This window comes from Paecilomyces variotii, assembly GCF_004022145.1.
Source record: "Paecilomyces variotii strain CBS 101075 chromosome Unknown C8Q69scaffold_23, whole genome shotgun sequence".
Taxonomy (NCBI): domain Eukaryota; kingdom Fungi; phylum Ascomycota; class Eurotiomycetes; order Eurotiales; family Thermoascaceae; genus Paecilomyces; species Paecilomyces variotii.
Window position 1 is genome coordinate 84,844 of NW_021167162.1, and position 20,741 is coordinate 105,584.

The 20,741-nt window shown below is 49.0% G+C and overlaps 9 protein-coding genes across 9 annotated transcripts; 4 read left to right on the top strand and 5 right to left on the bottom strand.

Moving 5' to 3' along the window:
- Nucleotides 1-547: 547 nt before the first annotated feature.
- C8Q69DRAFT_192605 (hypothetical protein) lies at nucleotides 548-2,077 on the top strand. Its single transcript, XM_028625991.1, has 2 exons — nucleotides 548-1,060; nucleotides 1,145-2,077. Exons 1-2 carry the CDS (start codon nucleotides 817-819, stop codon nucleotides 2,002-2,004), a joined length of 1,104 nt encoding a protein of 367 aa, XP_028480938.1. The 5' UTR covers nucleotides 548-816; the 3' UTR covers nucleotides 2,005-2,077.
- Nucleotides 2,078-2,492: 415 nt separating this feature from the next.
- C8Q69DRAFT_489230 (putative ubiquitin conjugating enzyme) lies at nucleotides 2,493-4,969 on the bottom strand (the record flags this gene model as incomplete). Its single annotated transcript, XM_028632103.1, has 5 exons — nucleotides 2,493-2,749; nucleotides 2,810-2,902; nucleotides 2,963-3,134; nucleotides 3,817-4,743; nucleotides 4,811-4,969. The coding sequence occupies 5 exons, from the start codon at nucleotides 4,967-4,969 to the stop codon at nucleotides 2,493-2,495; spliced, it is 1,608 nt and encodes a 535-aa protein (XP_028480939.1).
- Nucleotides 4,970-6,040: 1,071 nt separating this feature from the next.
- On the top strand, nucleotides 6,041-6,872 carry C8Q69DRAFT_483503 (hypothetical protein). The gene is made up of 3 exons (XM_028631717.1): nucleotides 6,041-6,717; nucleotides 6,780-6,796; nucleotides 6,851-6,872. The coding sequence occupies exon 1, from the start codon at nucleotides 6,360-6,362 to the stop codon at nucleotides 6,666-6,668; it is 309 nt and encodes a 102-aa protein (XP_028480940.1). The 5' UTR covers nucleotides 6,041-6,359; the 3' UTR covers nucleotides 6,669-6,717; nucleotides 6,780-6,796; nucleotides 6,851-6,872.
- C8Q69DRAFT_483504 (mitochondrial carrier domain-containing protein) lies at nucleotides 6,590-7,538 on the top strand. Its single transcript, XM_028631718.1, has 2 exons — nucleotides 6,590-6,611; nucleotides 6,669-7,538. The coding sequence occupies exon 2, from the start codon at nucleotides 6,884-6,886 to the stop codon at nucleotides 7,466-7,468; it is 585 nt and encodes a 194-aa protein (XP_028480941.1). The 5' UTR covers nucleotides 6,590-6,611; nucleotides 6,669-6,883; the 3' UTR covers nucleotides 7,469-7,538.
- A 1,533-nt stretch (nucleotides 7,539-9,071) lies between these two features.
- On the top strand, nucleotides 9,072-11,912 carry C8Q69DRAFT_502268 (high affinity methionine permease). The gene is made up of 6 exons (XM_028632387.1): nucleotides 9,072-9,912; nucleotides 9,986-10,081; nucleotides 10,152-10,683; nucleotides 10,746-10,882; nucleotides 10,941-11,193; nucleotides 11,266-11,912. Exons 1-6 carry the CDS (start codon nucleotides 9,423-9,425, stop codon nucleotides 11,504-11,506), a joined length of 1,749 nt encoding a protein of 582 aa, XP_028480942.1. The 5' UTR covers nucleotides 9,072-9,422; the 3' UTR covers nucleotides 11,507-11,912.
- Nucleotides 11,913-12,394: 482 nt separating this feature from the next.
- On the bottom strand, nucleotides 12,395-13,625 carry C8Q69DRAFT_192720 (CFEM domain protein). The gene is made up of 3 exons (XM_028625992.1): nucleotides 13,296-13,625; nucleotides 13,047-13,228; nucleotides 12,395-12,994 (listed from the first exon to the last, which is right to left on the bottom strand). The coding sequence occupies exons 1-3, from the start codon at nucleotides 13,474-13,476 to the stop codon at nucleotides 12,503-12,505; spliced, it is 855 nt and encodes a 284-aa protein (XP_028480943.1). The 5' UTR covers nucleotides 13,477-13,625; the 3' UTR covers nucleotides 12,395-12,502.
- Nucleotides 13,626-13,763: 138 nt separating this feature from the next.
- On the bottom strand, nucleotides 13,764-15,004 carry C8Q69DRAFT_192865 (hypothetical protein). The gene is made up of 2 exons (XM_028625994.1): nucleotides 14,269-15,004; nucleotides 13,764-14,135 (listed from the first exon to the last, which is right to left on the bottom strand). The coding sequence occupies exons 1-2, from the start codon at nucleotides 14,773-14,775 to the stop codon at nucleotides 13,905-13,907; spliced, it is 738 nt and encodes a 245-aa protein (XP_028480944.1). The 5' UTR covers nucleotides 14,776-15,004; the 3' UTR covers nucleotides 13,764-13,904.
- A 1,598-nt stretch (nucleotides 15,005-16,602) lies between these two features.
- On the bottom strand, nucleotides 16,603-18,155 carry C8Q69DRAFT_192723 (dehydrogenase with different specificitie). Its single transcript, XM_028625993.1, has 3 exons — nucleotides 17,904-18,155; nucleotides 16,816-17,755; nucleotides 16,603-16,743 (listed from the first exon to the last, which is right to left on the bottom strand). The coding sequence occupies exons 1-2, from the start codon at nucleotides 17,963-17,965 to the stop codon at nucleotides 16,969-16,971; spliced, it is 849 nt and encodes a 282-aa protein (XP_028480945.1). The 5' UTR covers nucleotides 17,966-18,155; the 3' UTR covers nucleotides 16,603-16,743; nucleotides 16,816-16,968.
- Nucleotides 18,156-18,495: 340 nt separating this feature from the next.
- On the bottom strand, nucleotides 18,496-20,233 carry C8Q69DRAFT_483515 (hypothetical protein). The gene is made up of 3 exons (XM_028631719.1): nucleotides 19,864-20,233; nucleotides 19,207-19,799; nucleotides 18,496-19,145 (listed from the first exon to the last, which is right to left on the bottom strand). Exons 1-3 carry the CDS (start codon nucleotides 20,152-20,154, stop codon nucleotides 18,746-18,748), a joined length of 1,284 nt encoding a protein of 427 aa, XP_028480946.1. The 5' UTR covers nucleotides 20,155-20,233; the 3' UTR covers nucleotides 18,496-18,745.
- Between the last annotated feature and the right edge of the window lie 508 nt (nucleotides 20,234-20,741).

The window sequence follows — 20,741 nt, forward strand, 5'->3', positions numbered from 1 at the left end:
CACAACCATTTACCGTTTTTCTCCCAAGGTCCCCAGATAAGCACACGACAAGAGAGAGAGATTCAGAACGAGTGCGATAGCCAGCGGAAAATCTATAAATAAGTTCTTCGCAATAAAGAGCTTCTGAGAAACGAGATGTTTTACCTGAAATAGGTATCAAGAATGGTAATTTGCTAGTGGACATCTAAAGTATGTACCTGCACTAGCGAGAAAGACAATTCTACCAGTCATAACTCGAAGCACGAGGGGCCTTAACTATCCCTAATGCTACATACATAGTCCGTCTTGTAAGCTGCATCATAGGCTGACGCCAAATTGCATACAGCATTGCTGAGCAGGAACCTTGATTGCCAGCCAGGGCTGCTTACAGGGGACTGAGTGCTTGTGTCATTCTACCTTGAATTGAGGGTTACGGTCTCTGTACCTAGATAGGATGCTTAATTATGCTTGATAAAGACTCCGCCTGTGTAGTCATCCATGCAACGGTTGTATAGATATTACGTTCGGTGTGCTACGTTTGATTCGATGTGTCCACTCACAACCTAGGCACAGCGTACTTCAATGACATTTTCAAGTGTAAAAGATTATCAATATATTTCATCTCCAACCCTCAGATCTATTCCAGGCCACGATGCCTCATCCATTTCCCAAAGGAGCACCGAAAAAATATGGTCTAGCACTCATGATGACATCAACAGCTGGGTTGGACATGTCACGCAAGGAGAATTTTAGAAAATAGTCAATATTTCCTATAAGACGTGTATAATACCAGTTAAAACAAACAAAAAAAAGCAACACTCATCTATTGATTCATCCATGACCAAAATAAGATCGACAATGTCGCAAAAAGATGATAAATCCTACTTCGAAACTCCATTTTATGGCTGCGCAGCTTGCGCGGCAGGTATATCGGCCGTTGAGGATATTCGGAGGGAGAAATTAAAGGTGAACTTGAAGAGACATCAGTGCGATTACCCAGAGTGTGGGTGGTGTGATGCCGACGAAATTGACGAAGCATGTTTCTCGACTGTCTTGATGTGGAGCACCTTTTTCCGTGCTAGTATGTTATCCTCACACCTGCTATGAATATATTTCGTGTCCACAAATGGACTTACTGATGTTTCCGTTTTGACGATATATACAGTTATTCCAGCCTGGAAACAAGGGAATTACAGGATTTCGGGGATAGCGCAGGGGCTGGAAAGCCTTGCCGTGGTAGGGGTACCCTGGGAAAGAAACGCATGTATTTTAGGAGACGATATGTGCAGCACTTATTACAGCGTTGAGTTACATCCTATAAGCCTTTTGGATGACCCTCCTGTGGAAAGAAAAGACGAAACATCATGGTGTTATCTTATTCATGCACGCTGCTGGAAACTGCTGGAAGGAATGATAGGGCCCCAGGCGAAGGAACAGCTGCCGAGCCTCGTATCCGCTCTTCGACAGAAGTTCAAAAGCCTCTCTTTCGGACTGGGTGGACACACTACCTCCTTGTCCGGATGTTCAATGTGTGTGCATCCTCTCCGGAACCGGTCGTATATGAGAGATCCTCTCAGATTGCGTTCTGTTCAACAGTTGATCGCGAAAGCCATACAACGTCGATCTGCGAAAAGTTTGAAACTGAAGGAGGTAACTCGTGCAACTGTCAGACCCCGGTCTTTCCGTGACGATCTCCCAATGGAGATTAAATATTTGATTATTGAAAATACAAGGGAGATAGACACAGCAAACCTTATAGCGGCGTTTGATTGGTTCATTCCTGACTCATATTGGGTAGCTCGGTTGCCATTTGATCTTATTCCAGAGCTCCAGCAAATACCTTTTGATCAGCTGGACATGTCATACTTGGGAGCGGGAATTGCATACTTGCTGGCGAGGACCCCTGACATGCGGAACAGAGCAAGGACCGTTGGGATACTGAAAGAAACAACACAGATGTTTTGGAAGATTATAGAGGACGCCAGAGTTGACAAGGCAAGTGTTGAGGAAGCTTTGGGGCGTTGAGATTTGTGTCGGTAGAGATCTGTTGTTTGATGTCTTTGCTAGAGCTAAGTATTTAATTTACTACCGAAGGGGGCCCGCAACGAAGGCTACCCGCTTCTCTATCCATCTGATCGATAGTCGTCACCTTGGCTTTCTGCTAATGGCCCTGCTCTATAACAAGTATACAATTTAGCTACGTAAGTCTGTGATCGAAAATAATGTATGACCTAACTTCACACGAAAGGCTGTAATGCAATTCTCGAGAGCCACAGAGGTCAAGATGACAAATACCAAGAAATGAAACCAAAAAGAAGATATCCGAAAAATGCATAAGATCGCTGATAGAGCCCGACCAAATAATAACGGAGAAGCCAGGTAGAAAAGCAAACCTTCCCTGGCCCTTAGGTGTATCAAAGACCAGCATGAAAGCTGGAGAAAACGGCGTTCCGCTGTAACCATGTGCAGATCAAGAGAAAGGCAAAATAATATCCGTGTATCCCAGTCCAGCTTCACTCTTCTCCTAGACTCTCACGGACGCACTTCCTCACTCGCTTCTTGAACTCCTTGGGATCTTCGCGCCAGAGCCTGGCAGCCTCCACATTCGCGGGTGATTCATCATTCGGCGAGGACAGCATTGAGATCACAGATAGCAGGATAGTCTCTGGCGTCTGCACGGGCGACCAGCGTTCCGCAGCGGATTCGTAGCCATACTTGTCTTCCTCCGGTGGGTGTAGAATAGAAATGCAGACTTCGCCGTTGGGATAGACTGGATAGGGGTTAGGGTGTGAGTACTATTTCGGTGAACATTGAAAACAAAGAAACATACTGTTAGGATGAAAAATGGGAGTCTCAAATTTCATCTTTGGTGGCATAATAGGGTAGTCCGGTGGGAAAGATAGTCTCGCGCGGAAGAAACCACCTGCACAATATCAAAGTTAACAGGACACACATAGCCACCAATATCAACTGATATACATACCACCATACAGCTTCACATCGTCCGAAATCATCAGCATTACCTCCCACTCAAGGATGTTGTTGTCCGCCAGTCCGCAGCTGATGCCTGGAATGTCCTTGTCGGATTGCATCTGCTGCAGCTGACGGGTCAGCATGCGGCCAGCGGGGGTAGTGGCCATGACTGTGGATCTCTTCTGTTTCTGCTCCAAAGACTGTCTCCAGGGCAGTTGAAGGAAATGATAGTGTCCGGACAGACCGCGCTGACGAGGAGGTGAAACCTAAGGCGGTGTAGGGGGTAAAAGCCAGTGGCGGAGCAGACAGCGGGATGGGCGGAGATGATCTTTCGATGGTGTCTGTTTCTGAAGACTAAGATCGAAGCAGCGTAGCAAAGCTAACAGGTCAAAACAAGAAACGAGAGAGCTTGCGTGGGGAGAATGTAGGAGGAGGAGGAGAGGGGCGACAACGCTTTTCTGCCGCGGGGTTTGTTCGGAGGCCGGAAACGATAACATCATGTCTATCGCCCGCCACGGAAATGTAAGCGCTCCGCCGCCACGGTCCCCTATAAAGGAGATCTATGGAAGCAAACCCTAGTGGACCAGACTTTACTGCTAGTGCGGATACATGAAAGCAATGTTACAGATCGAAGATGGAATCGATTTACTGGAATATGGAAAGAGAGGACCTTGGACGTAAGGCGCCAAGACTAGAAACATAACAGGCCCAACGCATGAGATCTACGTATCTGTCCACCTGGATATCTATCTGCATAATGCAGATCTTCCTGTGCTAAGCCTTGTGGGATTGTAGAGCGCAGCCGATCAGAGTTGAAAGTCGCGAACTTTCCGGTCCTTAAGAGCTGGACGCCATAGCGACAACCGCTTTGTCGAAAGCATCCCCTAGGATAAGACGCGCCTCACCCAGGAGGATCAAACCGAAAACGGTTCCCAGAGCGATATTGATCAGTAGAGCCTTGCAAACAGCCTTCAGGTACCGGATACGCGAAGACCAATCGAAGCTGTTCCAGGCATCGAGAATGCCCACGCGGCCACCGCCCAGAATCTCGGGGGTAACCTTGCCGCCAAAGGTACGGTCAAAGGGCACAATAGTCTCATCTTCCTCAGGCAGCATGGAGGCTGCGATACGTGTGAAGACCATGGTCGCGGGCAGCTCAATCAGGAGTGCGACCGCAAGACTACTCATCATCACCACCATCGCACCAACCAGAGCCTTGACAGGAGGGAGCTCGTCTGACACCCAGAGCATGTTGCTGCCATTCGTTGGCTGCAGCACCTTGAAAGCACGGCCCAGGGCCAGCGGCAGATAGAAGGAAGCCTGGTCCACAAGGCTCCGCAAGGCTGCGACGGGGGCGATCTTCCTCCAGCTGTTGCGGCCGGGAATTCGTTTATACCACCGTTTGGTCGACGGCTCCGAGATTACGATATGGATCCATGCCATCTCCATGTTAGCCAGGAGAGTCTGCACGATGATCTGGGTGAGAGAACGGCCAAAGTAGGAGAAGCCGAAGAGGGTCGAGAAGATAGAAGTCAGGAAACTGCTGGCTACCAGCCAGGCTAGGAACATGCTCAGCCCGCGGAAGGTCGACCAGCGACCAGCGCGAGCACGCAGATGGCGAATCGTCGTGCGCAGCTTGCTCGTGATGGGACGGGCAGGAGGCAGAGGCTCTTCGACATCGCCAGCGGGCTTCGGGGCATTAGGGTCGGTATCGATTTGGAGATAGATATCGGGGTTCGGGTCTTCCACAGCCGCCAGGGTCGGAATGATCATTCCGCAGGTGTAGTTAGCCTGGAATCAGATACGATTAGCATTGTCCGGCAGCGCTCTTGTCTCGTCCGGATATCATGGGACCTACAGTGAACACCACAGCAGCGAAGATGGCGCCTGTGATCAGGAATAGAGCCCATCCCCATGCCGGAACCTTGACCTGGATACCATTGTCCGGTCCCTCAGAGTACTGCACTGAGGCAGCCTGGATGCCTCGCCGAGCGAGGTGCGATGTCCAGCCCGTCATTGTCGTTGTTACCACTTCTGTTTTGCAATTGCAATGCGAGACGACAAGAGACAGGTTATGGGGGTATCAAGAAAGTGATAGGAAAGGGAAAATAAATAAACAAATAAAAAAGAGCGAGAGAAAGGTTGATGGATGAAGAGGAGCGGCTCTATTATTAAGTGAGAGTTGAAAGCAGAGCCGCGCGTAGCGTAGCGTAGCGTAGAGTATCCAGGCAGCCAGACGGGTCGGGGGCTGAGCACAACTCGCCGACTCTCCGTTAACGAAGTAGTCTAGTCGACTCTTTTTTGCCATCCAACTATCTATCTTAATGGCTGGCCAGACAGCTCTGGCCCCCAAAGGCGCTGCACGTCGCTTAGAGTAGTCGAACTTAAGGAGCGATGTTCGTCGTTGGATCGAGGCTACAGGGCTTTTCAAGGCTCTGCTGCCTAGGATGTTTATTAGATTACGCTGCATCGCCGACGAGGCTCGGCCCTACCGGAACAGAGAAAACTTCCCTATTTGCCGCGATTATTGTTTCTATACATAGGAATCAGCCGTGGTTAATCACAGGTCATACAAAGTACGCGAGCGATGAAAATGTTTTAATCCATCTACTATTACTCCTCGTGTTCTCAGTATTATTATTATGTGAGATAGTTGCCACTAACCAACTGGTTGGAGCACTGGTATTGATTACAGTTAACTCCAGATCTGAGATGGCCTTCCTTCTAGAATGGAGAATGCAGGATCATCTCAAGTACGATCTACTGCCATTAATGTCCTTGAGGCCCTCGAAATCCTATATACATGGTCATGTATTGATGCATAGCATCATGATGCCATTATTGACGATGGACTATCTGCACCTGGACATGACTCGATGACAGCGCTCTCTCTTCAAAAGGTCCATCTGGGGTAACTACTTAGTTAGATGATGACATCTACAAGCCTGGATCAGACAGCACAGAGCTGCCCGTTCATCCGGAGGGGTCGACAGCTGTGAACAGCGTGAAGCGAGACATTCCTCGTGCGTGGTTGGTCTGCCCCAGAAACGATCAGCGGATGAACCCCAGAATAAACGATTCCTTTTCAGTTCATTCCTTTCCCTTCGACCTTCTTGGCGCGCTCGCCCGACACGAACCTGTCTTTTCCCCGGCGGAGGTTTCTCCAGAACCGAGCCGAGGTTTATTACTATTGAGTATAACAAGCTAGCAGTCGTCGCTTTCGATCGGCATCCCACTTCGCGGCTCTGTCTTAACTATCTATCAAACCCCCAGGGCCCGCGCCTCCAATCGTTTCTCTCTGTGTTCCTTACCCTTCAGCGTCCTCTGGCATCTGCTCCCTTCCGCGCTGCTTCCTGAGCTTTCCTCTTCCCTTTTCACCTCCACATCCTCGTCACCCCGCAATTATCATGTCTTCAACCGCCCCTACGAACCCTCAGGAGGTCTCTGACGAAGTCAGGGCCACAGAGTCCAAGACCGTCAACCAGACTCTGGCGCAGATTCGCTCCTTCGCCGCGGGGGGCGTGGGAGGTGTCTGCGCCGTCGTGATCGGCCATCCGTTCGATCTGGTCAAGGTGCGGATGCAGACTGCGCAGAAGGGAGTCTACTCGGGTGCTATGGATGTTGTGAGGAAGACTATTGCCCGAGAGGGTCTGGCCAGGGTAGGGATGACGCGTGCAAGTCTTTCGGAGAGCACTTCGTTGACAATGGCATCTTAGGGACTCTATGCCGGAGTTTCCGCGCCCTTGGTTGGTGTCACGCCGATGTGTGAGTATCCTCCCTTCCCTTGTAGCTCTCTAAACACACGTTAGCTAACTGATCTCTTGAAGTCGCGGTTAGCTTCTGGGTAGGTCATGCAGCTGCAGCTCTATCGCTATGAGCGACTATTAACCGCACACAGGGCTATGACTTGGGCAAGACGATCGTCAGCAATATGTCTGAAGTTCCCGTCAAGAACGGCACTCCCCAGTACTCAATTGGCCAGATCTCGGCGGCAGGTTTCTTCTCCGCGATTCCAATGACCCTGATCACGGCACCTTTCGAGCGAGTCAAGGTTCTGCTTCAGATCCAGGGCCAGAACCCACCACCTCCAGGCCAGAAGCCGAAATACTCTGGCGGTGTGGATGTGGTTCGACAGCTATACAAAGAAGGCGGCATTCGCAGTGTCTTCCGTGGAAGCGCAATGACTCTCGCACGTGATGGTCCTGGATCCGCTGCGTACTTCGCCGCCTACGAATACATCAAGCGCAGACTCACTCCCAAGGATGCAGAAGGCAACGTTACCGGTGAACTCTCCCTGCCCGCCGTGTTGACTGCTGGTGGTGCTGCCGGTATTGCCATGTGGATTCCTGTCTTCCCCGTCGACACCATCAAGTCTCAAATGCAGAGTGCGGAGGGCCGGCCGACGATCGGAGGCACTATCCGGTCCATCTACGGTAACGGCGGTTTCAAGGCCTTCTTCCCTGGATTTGGACCAGCTCTTGCTCGAGCGGTGCCCGCGAACGCCGCCACATTGTGAGTTGCCTTTCTGTGATTTTTGTGCTACTCGAAACTAACTATCAACAGCTTGGGAGTCGAAGTAGCGCACAAGCTCATGAACAGATTCTTTGAGTAACGAGCGATTGGAGCACGACTAAAGAAAAAAGTGTAGCGATTTTTTTTTTTTTGGAAGACTCTATTCTGTTGGTTGATTCTATGTCCAGCGTCAGCGTCAGGTTTCTTCTTCTATTCACGGTCTGGACGTCTCCTCCTGTGTCTCCATTTATACCCATCTTGGAGGGCCTTTGACGGATCGGCCACATCTTGTGGATTATACCCGCTGTCAATATGTTAGCGAGCTACGGGTCATTACTTCTTCCAGTATATATTCATTGGTGATTGATTGTCGTATTTCTTTTCGGCCGGTATATTTGCCTTCTAGATCGTCAGACAGGATCCGTGTAAATAGATTTCGTATCCCAGGCGAACTCATAGTATGTACTATATACGTATATACATCTATCACCGAATCAGATCGTTTCTATTAGATCGTCGAATCTGATCTGCCTTGAATGCGTTCCGTAGTTTTCTTGCTATAGTTGAAGGCATAAAATGAACGAAGTACCTATAGGGACTGCAATTCTGGCCGCATTCCTGGTCATAAACTGGATCTGGGCTCCCCGTGAATTTATGTATAATCATATCTTTTCACGCGCGAACAAGCATCTAAATGACACATAGCGATGTGAGACATAACCACAACCCGCCGAGATAGAGATGCCCATCAACGCTGAAGGTATTACAGACGATCTCCTCTGATGCAATAAAGGAAGATATTTTTCCGAGCGATTTCATTTTCATGATGTCTCCTTTCGAGGTATCAGTGTACGTTGACCCATAGATCATACAGCCCCGAAACCGACGTTAGAAAGTGAAGGTAGTTTGCACATCCCATTCGTACTTGACTCTTTTTCTGAATGAACTCTTAGAGTGATTCTTATCGAGTACATAGAAGCATGTCACGGTAAAAGAACCATAATGTTTACCACCATACCCCACACACCATCCACATCATCTAGAGAATAGGTAGTTAAACTTTGACAATGACCTCGGGAGATAACAACCACGACCACAACCACAAACGATATAGTATATATTGGTCTACCTACCTAGTGCTACGGAAGTGGCGTCCCGAGGTCCTTTAGCAAAGTTGACGCCATATTAGTGGCTCCTTCGTGTTCAAACGTGTTTGCGCCCGTGCTTTTATCTCAACCTGCCAAGATAAACGGAGATAAGTGGATGGATTATGCCATGGAATAGAGTCTAGTAACTTGCGCAATGGTTCTAATATACCGCAGGACGACAGTGTGTTAATTTCATATTGTTTTTCAGTGGGTGATAGTTTCGAAACTTCTTTCTTCACGCGGTACATGTATCAGATTCCATCAATTGTAGGTACCTAGGTAATCTTCGACTTTAGTAGGTCACTGAAAGTTACAAATGCAGACGTATAATATCCATATTCTTTCGCTAAAATATTCTGTGAGTTCAATGGAGTGAACTACTCGTCGTGCTATCAACCCAAAGTCGACTTCTACAGGAGTCAGGAAACCACACACAACTCAACTCACGCTTGATACCTACCTACTTCTCCACAGAATCTCATCGGCCCACCTCTCCAGACGAAATAATGGCGAATACGTGATTGTTATTCAGATCGAGACTAAGCAGAGATAACCGCCTGGGAGCTATGCGACAAGGCCGTCGCTGGCATGGGCCTCCATCGGGTCGGATCGAGATTGCGCAATTGGATCTAACGATGAGCATCTGAAACGACATCCAACCCACGTTTCTAGCATCGTTGCATTGGCATGAGGTAGTTCTAGACCTGTTTCTCGAGATGGACTGTGCGAGAGATGCATTTATATCGTGTCTTCCCTCTTCTCTGTGTGTATTTCCGATAGTCAGTCGTCAGCTCGTCTACAACCAGCAATATGGCGCTCCCATTCCCTTCAAAGAATAAATCCGAGGAGAGGAATTCCCACGAGATCGATAGCAGCATCGTCGACTTGGGAAGCTTGAAATTCACCCTCGAAGCTGGTGAAAATTCATCTTTGCCAACCTATCAAGAAGCCAGTGGTGCTCCGGTCGAGGTCAAATCACCTCTGGGCTACTCTGTCGGCCCAATTACAATCATATGTCTGAATCTGAGTAAGATGATCGGGACGGGAGTGTTCTCGACTCCGTCCTCGGTGATGAAAGGTGCTGGTTCGGTCGGGTTGGCTTTCATCTACTGGACCATTGGGTATTTGATGGCTTTCAGTAACCTGGCTGTCTACTTGGAGTTTGCGTCGTACTTCCCAAGTCGATCGGGATCAGAAGTGGTGTACTTTGAACAGTCCTTTCCGCGACCAAAGTATTTCTTCCCGACTGTGTTTGCGATGCAGACGGTTGTGCTGTCATTTAGCAGCAGCAATGCTGTCGGTGAGTGGCTCAGCGCCTTGAATTGGTATAATAAGTAAGGAACATCCTGACAAGACTGAATGCATCAAAACAGTGCTGGCACAATATTTGTACAAACTCGCGGATTCAACTGGTACAGATTGGGAGTATAAGGGGGTCGCCATAGCTTCCTACACTGTAGCTGTTCTCTGTAGGTCTATATCTATCCTAACACATCATACTCCTGCGATTGACCAAACACTTCTAACAAAAGCATACAGGCCTCGCATTCAATACAAAATGGTCTTTGCGCTTCGCAAATGCCATTAGTGTCGTGAAATTCATAACCCTCGTCCTTGTCGGCATCACTGGGCTTGTTGTGCTCGGAGGCAACACGCGCGTGAAGGATCCAACAGCCAACTTCCGAAACGCTTTCTCGGGCAGTTCCAAAGCCAGTCCATACGGTGCTACGAATGCATTGGTGAAAGTCATGTTTTCATATGCTGGCTACGAAAATGCATTCAACGTCGTGAATGAGGTCAAGAATCCAGTCAAGACCTTGCGCTGGAGCGCGCCAGTGTCATTGACGATAACGGCAGTGCTTTACATCCTTGCCAACGTTGCCTATTTCAGTGCTGCAACGACCGATGAGATCCTCAAGTCGGAGAATACCGCGGCGAGTGTATTCTTTCAGAATGTATTCGGTAGCGGAGGGGCTTCGCGAGCGCTGAACTGTCTTATTTGTCTCAGTGCTTTTGGCAATTTGCTGGCTGTCTTGATCGGACAGTCTCGGATGCTGCGTGAGTGTGGAAGGTCAGTCGAATACATACATCCCCATGCGCTAATAGTGGATGCTGACGATACTTATGGGATAGACAAGGCGTTCTCCCCTGGACTAGCTTCTGGACATCAACTCAGCCCTTCGGAACTCCTCTGGGTCCGTACTTTGTAAAATGGGCATTGACAATCATCATGATTATAGCTCCTCCCTTCGGCGATGCCTTCAACTTCGGTTAGCTCCAATATAATCTATTTCTTGATCCCGCATTGCTAACTACTCGACAACTCAGTCGTCGATCTCGCCCTATACCCGACCTCTTTTTTCACCTTCATCCTAGGCATCGGTTTACTCGTCACCCGTTATCGGCGTAAGAAACTCGGGTTTCCACAAGCCAGTTACAGAGCGTGGGACGTTGTAGTCTGGTTCTCGATCATCTCTAACCTTTACATGCTCGTCATGCCATGGTACCCGCCAGACACGGGAGCAGATGGCGGAGACGTCAGTTTCTGGTACGCGACGTATTGCGCCGCGGGTCTTGGAATGTAAGTATAAGTACAATCCCCAGGTCATCACTTCCCCAGATAAACAAAGCCACCTGCTAACATACAGTCCAGCATCGCACTGTGCGGAGTATACTACTACATATGGGTAAAGGTCCTCCCCAAAATCGGAAAATACGAACTTCGACAAACCATCATCGAGCTGGACGGCGGCGGCTCAACGCATAAACTCATCAGAGTACCGCACAGCGAACTATCTCGCTGGGATGCAGAGCATGACGCGACAGGTCGACTGCGCCATCGGACTACTTATGAGGCAAAGTCTGAGGGAACGTATATAACGACTGAGTCGTGATGTGGAAAGTACACTTCTCTTTTCTTCTGTCATTGATTGCATGGGCACGATTCCTGCTTCGGGATTTACGCCTGCTGATATCTGATTCGCCAATTTTGATAGTTAAACGTGTTTCTAGAACAAATGATTCTCAGTACGTATATGAATGACATCTCTGGAATAGTTCGGATTGGTGAACGGGCCAGTAAGTAGGCTTCTAGCGTTGTTTGGTCGATCAGGTTGAATCTTGCAGACTAAGTACTCCACTCTTGCTTGAAACCGGTTTCTCGAAAACAACATGGACCACAGTCCCGCAAGATGATAATCAAGTTATAGTTGTAATAACAAATGATGAGGTATGGTAGCGTAACATAGTCAATGGATATATGTCTGTGACTCAAAGAGTCAATGTTTATTTAGGCCAGCGACAACCACTCCAGCCCCAACATATGAACATCAGCTGTCGTCTCTTTGTTCACCGCCCATGTAAAGGCGATCTGATCAAGTCTGCTATGAGTAATAGATGACTAGTGACGTTATTACCACGATCCCAAGTCTCCATATCAATGCCAACTCTTGATGAATTTAACTATCCACGACGGTGGAGTCAACTGCTCCGGTTTCAACCTACTGGCCAAGTAACCGAATACTACAACAGAAGCCACGAAATGATGACCTTTATATCTTACGTGATACGGCAAGAAGATCAAGGGAGTACAATGCGATATTTTGCCATTACTTCTAACTGCCATGATGACAGCTCCTAAACGAATGTGGTGGAAACGCTACCACGCCGAGTAAAAGGACTGATCATGCCTATGGTATACAATCATAAATCATCCACGCGGAAAGAGACCGCACCGTAGTCCGTCGCCAAGGGATATCAAACCAAGCCAAAACACAAACAGGTATTATAGAATATTAGCGTATGATTGTCGACACATTGCGAGCGACGCAAGCCTTCGGACCGGTAATGAGCCGAGGACAATCTCAAATGGCCACCGATTCGCATTTGCTTTACAGGACGAAAAGAGCGGCAAGACCGACAGCACCGGCCATACCACTACCGAGAGTGGCCATGGGAGCAGCGCCCTGGGAGGTGGAAGATGAACCAGCGCCACCAGCAGCGGTCGAAGCGGCACCGGAAGCACCAGAAGCAGCGGTCGAAGCGACACCAGAAGCACCAGAAGCACCAGTCTTAGCAGCACCTGCAGCACCAGAAGCACCAGACTTGGCAGCGCTGGAAGCACCAGAAGCACCAGACTTGGCAGCGCTGGAAGCAGCAGAGATACCGGTAGAGGCAGCACCAGAGGCACTGGAGGCACCAGTCTTGGCAGCACCGGAGGCATTAGAAGCACCAGAGCCGGAGGCACCAGCGCCACCGTTAGGACCGCCAACAACAGTGTAAAGGGTGGTGCTACCGATGGTAGTCGTCTCAGAAGACTTGCCGCTGGTCACAGTAGAGAGGACGGGCTCAGTGGTGATAGCGCTGGAAGAACCACCAGCTCCCTAATGAACAATTAGCATGACATCTCTTGGCTATTCCACGTTATTAACTTACGGCAGCGCCAGAAGCGGCAGCAGATCCAGTGGTAGCAGCACCAGTAGCAGAAGCGCTCTCAGAGGAGGCACCGGTACCAGCAGCACCAGCACCGGTAGCAGAAGCAGAAGCAGAAGCTTCACCGGAGGAAGCGCTGGAGGAGGCGCTGGAGGAAGCGCTAGAGCTTCCAGAGCCAGAGCTCACTAGGGCCCATGTTAGCTACCCCTTTCTTCCATCCAATAATAAGGTTTGCAGATGGAAGAAACTTACCAACACTGGCACAGTGCTGAGTAGCAAAGGCGACAGCAGCCTGGACATCGTCACCAGGGCAAGCCTGCTGGGTGCAGTCGCGAACACCGTACTTGAAGTCCTGGTTATTGCACAGGCAGTTGCTGTCATTCGCGCTGCAACCCAGAGAAGGAGCAAGGGCCTTCATGTTGTTCAGGCACATCTCCTACAGCAGTATATCAGCATTGAGCCTCCAATTGACGGATCCGCAGGATCATGTTGACCGACATACAGCACATGAAGAAATGGACGTGTCGGCCAGACCCGAGGCAGCGAAGAGGGCAACGGAGAGAATGGTAGCAGTCTTCATGATGACGGTGGGGATGTAGATCCGAAGCTAGACAGTAACAAAGATGAATGGATGAATGGATGATGGTAAGGCTGTAGAGTATAATGAAAAATACCGCGCAGAGCAGAGAAGACAAAGCTGGGTGATCGACTAAGTTAACTGACTGACTTGGGATGGAGAAGAAAAGAAGAGCAAAGCGAGGGGTGTTGGAAGGGTTAAAAAGCTCCTTCTCAACGCCTTCGGGGAATTTCCATCTGCATCACTCCTGCCAGTCCGCGGCTCCACGGCGCTTGCCCGCATCATCATGTCCATTTCCTCGTCTTCACGGTAAGTATCTTCTCTACTCTCTCTCTCTCTTTCTCTTTCTCTTTTTTTCCCGCAGCTGAATCGTCATAGCTTTTCTGATCTGGCCCACTGGCACAGGCACCATGAGGGCCGGTGGCTGATCCAAGCAGCCAGCGGGCGATCCGTTCAGATAGAACTTTGTTTAGTCCAGATACGATCGACAGACAGTCCTGCTGGCTCCAGTCTCCCTGACGTATCTGGACCTTCAGCCTTTGTCTTGTCCAACCGGGCACGGGTCGTCTGCTGTGGATGAGGAGCCACAGTGAGGTTCCCCGAAGACCTTGCTAGCTGGCCGTGTCTAAGTACTACTATCAAACTTACCTTCTGCCAGATCAAGCGGGTCTTGCCCACCGGACAATCTGGGCTCAGAGCCTCAGACTCTTCATGACTGTCATGACAACAGTACGTCAGTGGAGATGGCCTCACCTTGATTCTTCTGTGTCCATTGTGCGCCACTGTGCGTCGAGAACCCCGAGCAGAACCCTGAGCACAACAAACCTGCGCAGACGCGACAAGCATTCGATTATTGAGCTTGCGCCACACTTGTCCTCCCCTTGGCAGGATCGAAAAGTGACCTGTATCGCAACTAGCACCCGTGGCCGACCACGGTTGCATCGTCCCAGACGCGGGATGCGAGATCAAGACCAAGATTTGCTCACATTTGGAAGCAGCCGATGGATGAGCGCATTCGGTGCGTGTGGCGTCACTATGTGGAGATTCTGGATAGCCCATGTGGCTCGACTTGCTCGACGAGTCGACGTCAAGCTCGATGAAATTGCGATGCGGGTTACTGTTGGCTTGCCTCAGCCACAGGACAAATATTAGCATTGTGGAGATCAAGTTCGTACCATACGATTACGGACTCATAGCGTCCCCGGAATATCTTAAGGGTCGATCGCTGCTGTTCCGTGGACCGTCCCTAGTTGCTCCCTAAAGATCGGCCCAGGATGATCTAAGTCGGTCAGGCAGTCTAGAGAGTTCATTAGGCATGAAATAAATAAGCCATTCGAGATCATTTATACGGGGTTGCCGGCCATCCCGATCACTAGAAAATCCTCCGCAAAGATCCCCGGATAACAAGGTGCTGCAAGAAGCGGACTCATTCCTGGCATACAGAGCATCCACGTAGCGTCGGTTAACCGCACGCGAAGCGTTTGGTCTCAGCGAAACCTCTCCTTTGTTTTTATTTATTATTTTTTTTTTCTCATCCTACTGCTTTTAGTGTGGCTATAGCTTGCTGTCGGCTCAGAATCTTTTCTGAAGTTTTGTCGCGAACGAGCTCTACTATGGTAGAGTATGATCAGCGGTCAAACTTTTTTTCCCCTGATCCGAAGTTCGATCTCTTGCGCTTTTCTTTTCTTCGGCTACGGCAACACCACGAACACGATCAGTCTCGGTCGTGGCTGGTGTGGCGGTGCTCACTGCGTCTTAAAGCTGATCTCCCTTTCCTCTGCCTCTTTGGGCATCCGCATCCCGATACTAGTTCGAGAGTATGGGGAAAAGAGTTCAGTTGGGTTAGGCCTAAAGGAGACTGCCGGACACTACTTGGCACTATCTCCGGTGTTCGTGTCTGTGCGGTTGTCCTTGAAGTGAAACTTACGACGATGACAGATTCATCTCACATGAGCTTCTAGAGTATGGTAATCTCTGAAGGATCCACTCCGCAGACTTAGCCATTATTGCTCAGCAGTTACAAAATTTTCTTCTAGTAAATCCATTCCCACAGGTCTCTATGGGCAATTCCCGCTGCAGTTTACTACGCCTAACTTGATTGTTCAGTACTTCGAATGACTGAGGCATGGCAACTATTCTTGATCAGATACTTCATGGGCGAACGGTACACAGAACAGAGAATCAAGGGTCCTGCCAATGTTTTCTTGAAATGAGCTTCTTCACAAATGGGCGACGGCATGTCAACCATTGGTCGGTTTAGCCTTTCCCGAATGTGATATATTGGTGGTGAACCAGTGGACCGTCGCGTGGTCCATCCAACCTACAATAATGAATTCTTATCGACGACTGGGGATCATTGTTCCGTTCACGAAATAAGCTACGGGCCGAGATATGTGTGAGCTCATGGTGTTACCCCTGAATCATCCTTCCAACTGTTGCGAAGTCAAAGAGACCCGGGAATTCTCGCCTGAAGATTTGATATTATGTATTATGGTCCTCCTGCCGGCCGGTGCTGACTTCCATAGTCCATACAATGGCCTTGAGATCCCGAACATCTGGGACAGTCTGACGAGCGGACGCGCTTCTTAGTTTCTCCCAAATTTTCTTACAGAACATTGGTGCTTTGCTGATCACAATCACGCATGAACATTTTATTTGGCGGGTCATTGGTGGATCGAACTTTTTCATATTTCTATTGGCCTTGAGGCTTCTAGATAGATTCGATGTTTTCCAAGAGTATTGTCCCCAAAGAAGACACCGTTCTCCAAATATTTTCCCGCGCAGATGAGGTAGTGAAGCCGGTGTGGAAACTATGCAGTCGTGCCGCGTGGACCCGTTGTCGCTAGGAATCGGCCAGCTTACAACATAATAACCGATCTCGTGTCTCGGTTAGAAGGCCTATCTAGAAGTTTTTCTCGGCAATGTCGGTTCGGAGTGGCATCTCTAGACTATATTTTTGAGTAATGCTCCCTGCTATTGACCTTCAACTTATCGAAATAATACTACCTCCCGATCGCGATGTAGTATACCATTCTGGCTGAGACAGAAGTCAAGATGTACTTCTCTCCCACCTTCGGAGAGTAATCGTACGCGCATACTGGCAGACACAGTTGTGATGCTGAGCTGAATGGAAGGTTGTCAGAACCTGATTGATTTCGCACTATTTTTTGGCACTATGGACAGTGAGATCTTTACCAGTGAGTCGATGTTAGTCTTTGATTTCCTGCTGTCTTCTGTAACCGAACTTGCTTGTTCCTGCTTCTCAACAGATGATCCATATGGTGCCAGTTTGTTGTTTGATTGATACAGGAATGACCATCAACACTTCTCCAAGTATCCTGTGATGACCTAGGTGAAGATGATACCACCATCCACGACCATGGTCTGTCCGGTCACATAGTCTGAATCTTTACTGGCAAGGTAACCTCCTACGAGACCGGACACGTCCTCGGGCGTGCCTGTCCTGCCTAATGAAATCAGATTCTCCGTCTGCTTAAAAGTGGCCCCTTTCGGTTTTCCAGTCAGCTGTCCCATCGCATCGTCGATTTGCTCCCACATTGCCGTTCCAATAACGCCGGGCGCGTAAGCGTTCACAGTGATCTTGTGCGGTGCCATTTCCATGGCCATCGCCTGCGTCAGACCTCGAACCGCCCACTTGCTGGCTGAATAGATTCCCAGAGTGGCCCAGGCTTTGCATGCCACAACCGAGGCCGCACCCACGATCTTGTACACATTTACGCCAGCGGCTGACTGGGGATCTCCCTGCGCAATCATCTGCTTGGCAGCGAGTTTGTAACAAATGAATAATCCTTTGACATTGACATTGAACACCTCGTCCACGTCCTCCTCGGTGACATTGAGCAGCGGTTTGATCTGCGCGACCCCAGCATTAGCAACCATCAGTGTCAATGGCCCCAGCTGGGCAACCGTCTCCTTGATCATGGCCTCAACCTCTGCCGAGGAAGTGACATTGGCCGCGATACCAATTGCGCGCGGACGGGCTGGGGCATCTGGCGAGGTGTGTTTGGAATTGATCTCAGCGACGAGCGCATCGATTTCGGCTGTGGACGAAGCAACATCGCTTATACAGACAGAGTAACCCGCCTCGATGAGGCGAAGGACGATAGCCTTGCCACTGGGAGTGTCGTCAGCAAGATACATTGAACTTTGGTCCTAGTTTCAGATCTGGATTCAACAAAGACTGTGCAGAGATGCAGCAGCGATCGTCTCAGCCAAGCAATATTGGTGCCACAGTTCCTATAATCAAAAAGCGATGTACTCACATCCCGCGAGCAGCGCCCGTTACAATGGCAGTTAGGCGAGGAATAGATGCCGGGCTTGCCATTATTTATTTAGATACCGTTCAGGAGTCGGGGTTCTGATATCGAGAGCTAGTTGGTATCCCGAACAATCTCGATCAGTAAATTATGCAGTTCGACTATAGCATACATATCATGTGGAGCCAGTAAAGAATCACTCTTCATGGTACTCAACCAAAGTGAGTGGCATTGCGAAATATAAAGTCTACAAAGCATCGTTCTCGGAGAAGTCCCCTCAAAAACTGGCCGTGTGATCTCCGCAACATGCCTATCCTCGGGTCCGTGGGCTTCCTTGCTCAATGCTGATGCGATACCTAATTGGTCAGTAACTGGGCTAAGTGGCTATAGTTACAGGCATTTCGGGAAATCTGAATGCGAACGGAGGAACAACCACTTGTTCTAGATCCATAGCTTGTATTGCCCGCATGACATGGATATGCCATCTAGTCTACCCCGCATCTTCTCTTGACCTTTCTGATGTTTTCGGCACAGCAACCGATAGTCCCGCGCGGGGTGGTTATCTAACTTCTGCGAGGTTTTTCATCTGGCACGATCGGTCTGGTCTGTTCACGGATGTTTCCGCGTAGTTAGCCGTGTTGATGAAAGTGGTAAAGGAACAGGATAACGATTGATCATTCAGATGGATAAGACAGTAATGACTGGAAAATTCATTATATGACATATTTCAACGGCAGACAGTGACAACTAACAGAAATCCAACCTGGAGCATTGATGTTGCCCCGTATATGGTGTTATACATCTCCTAGGGCATCAATATTCGACAAACCTGACAATAATCATTCAGATCAAGCAAAAGGACACTGCCCTCTTCTCTCTCTAGCAAGGACACTCTTGATCTCAACCATCTTTGCATCCCCTTTGCCTTCAAAATATCTCGGGCCGACTTCTGATGTCCTATAACCTCGTGGATAGTACCGATCGCCATCATCTCCTGGAAGAGGCAATCCCATAACCCTCCTCACCCATGCCGCAGGACCCCATCGATTCCATATAGTTGGCTTCACGTAATAAGGGACAATATCCCAGTATTGGAAGAAGTTCCGACCATTTTCATCGGGATTCTCAGTGAACACGTCGTAACGAAGAAAGTACGGTCGTGGGGGAGATAAATAACGAATGAAGTATTTTCGAGCGAGGAGTGATACGGAAAAGATCTTGCTTAGAAACCGAGGTGGAGGATCGTACCTGAGCACGTTGAGTATATCTTTCTTAGCATAAACTGGCAGAGAGAAGAATGACCACATACATCATAGCCCCTCTCAATCTCTCATCCATCATGAAGGAGACGAAGTAGATCCCGAGAGGTTTTAGGAAATCCGGTAAGACATAAACAAGAATATCTGTCGTCCTATCCGCAACGTCCTTATTGGCTTGATGGGGCTTCATCTTCTCACGCTCATATTCATGGCTCCACGCCTTAATCTCCTCAAGCCAATGCAAACCATCTCGGAATCCAGACCGTTTCGTCCCAGAAGGAAGAGAATCATAGCCGATTCCAAGCGCATCGCCTAGACTTTTCCAGTACGTGCCAATAGCGCATCTTTCTAGATCGGTTAGATCGCGCCACTCGTAAGTTTCAACGAACCTGATCGGCTCGAGAGCGAAGAGACTTAATGTGTAGAGCATGTCATCGTCTAGGATCCGCCCGGTCGAGCGATATCCTGTGTGGAGATAGTTTGTTCGTGCGATGGCAGCGTGAGCACGCTCAGAAGATGGCTCAAAGGCAACGAATTCCCCGATTAGGAGACTGGTGTCGGCGTATCGTTTGAATGCAGTAGCGGTATCGGATAGTTGCATCGTCTTCACCAGAAGGGATGATATGGAAGGAATACCATACGTCTATACGATGATATATCTTAGCTCAGGCCAATGTTAATGGTTGAGAGGATGATAGCTTGCTTACCCGAAAGAGCGCGAAATGAAGAGACTTAAGCGCCATGAAAGGGAACTCGAGCTGAAAGATAAGTTTTTGAATCTCCCATGCCTCGCGATCAGTCATTTTGTAAAATGTGCCGCGTCGGAGGTGCGAATATTTCTTCTGCAGATACTGCAATCTACGGTAGCGAAGGCTCGCCACAAGCCCAATGTATACAGCCGTGCATAACAGGATGTAAACCATAGAGTTGCTAGAATCGAACACCTTCAACTGCAGAACATAAGCGGAGATTCGATCCAGGTTAATGATTCGAGACATTTTGGTCACTCTTAGATAATGTTTTGAGAAAATAGTTATGTATTGTTCGAATATGTAAGCGAGCAAGGATATAGATACTATTCGCTCCTAATACCGCAACCCGGTGTCCTACGCATCACGGATAGACTCGTACTTTATAGATTCTTGCTGATATTATAATTTATGAGTATTATGCTGTGTAATTGCTTTGCCAAACCATCAGACTATCCGGAAAGACCAACAAGCTGGGTGAATATGCGGGGATCTTGTATAGATAGCGCCGACGGACCGAGGAAGGGGTCTGCGACTGAACGTCGACCAGGTAAATCATAACACCATCGGATAGGCAGCTGCGATATCCGTTTATCTAGGACCAAGCGGAGGTGAAGAAAGACGTTAGTTTTCGAGACCAAAAGGTTGGAGAGCAGCAATTAAGATCGCGCAGACACTAATTGGCCGAGGCGTCTATTCACATGTTGCCGCGGTGAGGTCGATCGCGAAGATCGAGAAGATCCAACAGACCAGAGGGTTCGGATGGGAAGATACCGTATCGTATGATAGCAGAAGATCAGGGTTGATGTTGAACAAGAAAAAGATGTATGAGTGAT

Coding starts and splice junctions, on each gene's coding strand:
- C8Q69DRAFT_192605 (XM_028625991.1), top strand. CDS start 817: ATGACCAAAATAAGATCGACAATGTCGCAAAAAGATGATAAATCCTAC. Junction 1,061..1,144: donor GAGCACCTTTTTCCGTGCTA/GTATGTTATCCT, acceptor CGATATATACAG/TTATTCCAGCCTGGAAACAA.
- C8Q69DRAFT_483503 (XM_028631717.1), top strand. CDS start 6,360: ATGTCTTCAACCGCCCCTACGAACCCTCAGGAGGTCTCTGACGAAGTC.
- C8Q69DRAFT_483504 (XM_028631718.1), top strand. CDS start 6,884: ATGTCTGAAGTTCCCGTCAAGAACGGCACTCCCCAGTACTCAATTGGC.
- C8Q69DRAFT_502268 (XM_028632387.1), top strand. CDS start 9,423: ATGGCGCTCCCATTCCCTTCAAAGAATAAATCCGAGGAGAGGAATTCC. Junction 10,082..10,151: donor CTACACTGTAGCTGTTCTCT/GTAGGTCTATAT, acceptor AAAAGCATACAG/GCCTCGCATTCAATACAAAA. Junction 11,194..11,265: donor TGCGCCGCGGGTCTTGGAAT/GTAAGTATAAGT, acceptor CATACAGTCCAG/CATCGCACTGTGCGGAGTAT.
- C8Q69DRAFT_192720 (XM_028625992.1), bottom strand. CDS start 13,476: ATGTGCCTGAACAACATGAAGGCCCTTGCTCCTTCTCTGGGTTGCAGC. Junction 13,229..13,295: donor TCAGCACTGTGCCAGTGTTG/GTAAGTTTCTTC, acceptor CATGGGCCCTAG/TGAGCTCTGGCTCTGGAAGC. Junction 12,995..13,046: donor CTGCCGCTTCTGGCGCTGCC/GTAAGTTAATAA, acceptor ATTGTTCATTAG/GGAGCTGGTGGTTCTTCCAG.
- C8Q69DRAFT_192865 (XM_028625994.1), bottom strand. CDS start 14,775: ATGCTAATATTTGTCCTGTGGCTGAGGCAAGCCAACAGTAACCCGCAT. Junction 14,136..14,268: donor CCCGCTTGATCTGGCAGAAG/GTAAGTTTGATA, acceptor CAGATACGTCAG/GGAGACTGGAGCCAGCAGGA.
- C8Q69DRAFT_192723 (XM_028625993.1), bottom strand. CDS start 17,965: ATGGCAAGCCCGGCATCTATTCCTCGCCTAACTGCCATTGTAACGGGC. Junction 17,756..17,903: donor ACGGGCGCTGCTCGCGGGAT/GTGAGTACATCG, acceptor CGACACTCCCAG/TGGCAAGGCTATCGTCCTTC.
- C8Q69DRAFT_483515 (XM_028631719.1), bottom strand. CDS start 20,154: ATGTCTCGAATCATTAACCTGGATCGAATCTCCGCTTATGTTCTGCAG. Junction 19,800..19,863: donor TTCATTTCGCGCTCTTTCGG/GTAAGCAAGCTA, acceptor ATCATCGTATAG/ACGTATGGTATTCCTTCCAT. Junction 19,146..19,206: donor AGATTGAGAGGGGCTATGAT/GTATGTGGTCAT, acceptor CAACGTGCTCAG/GTACGATCCTCCACCTCGGT.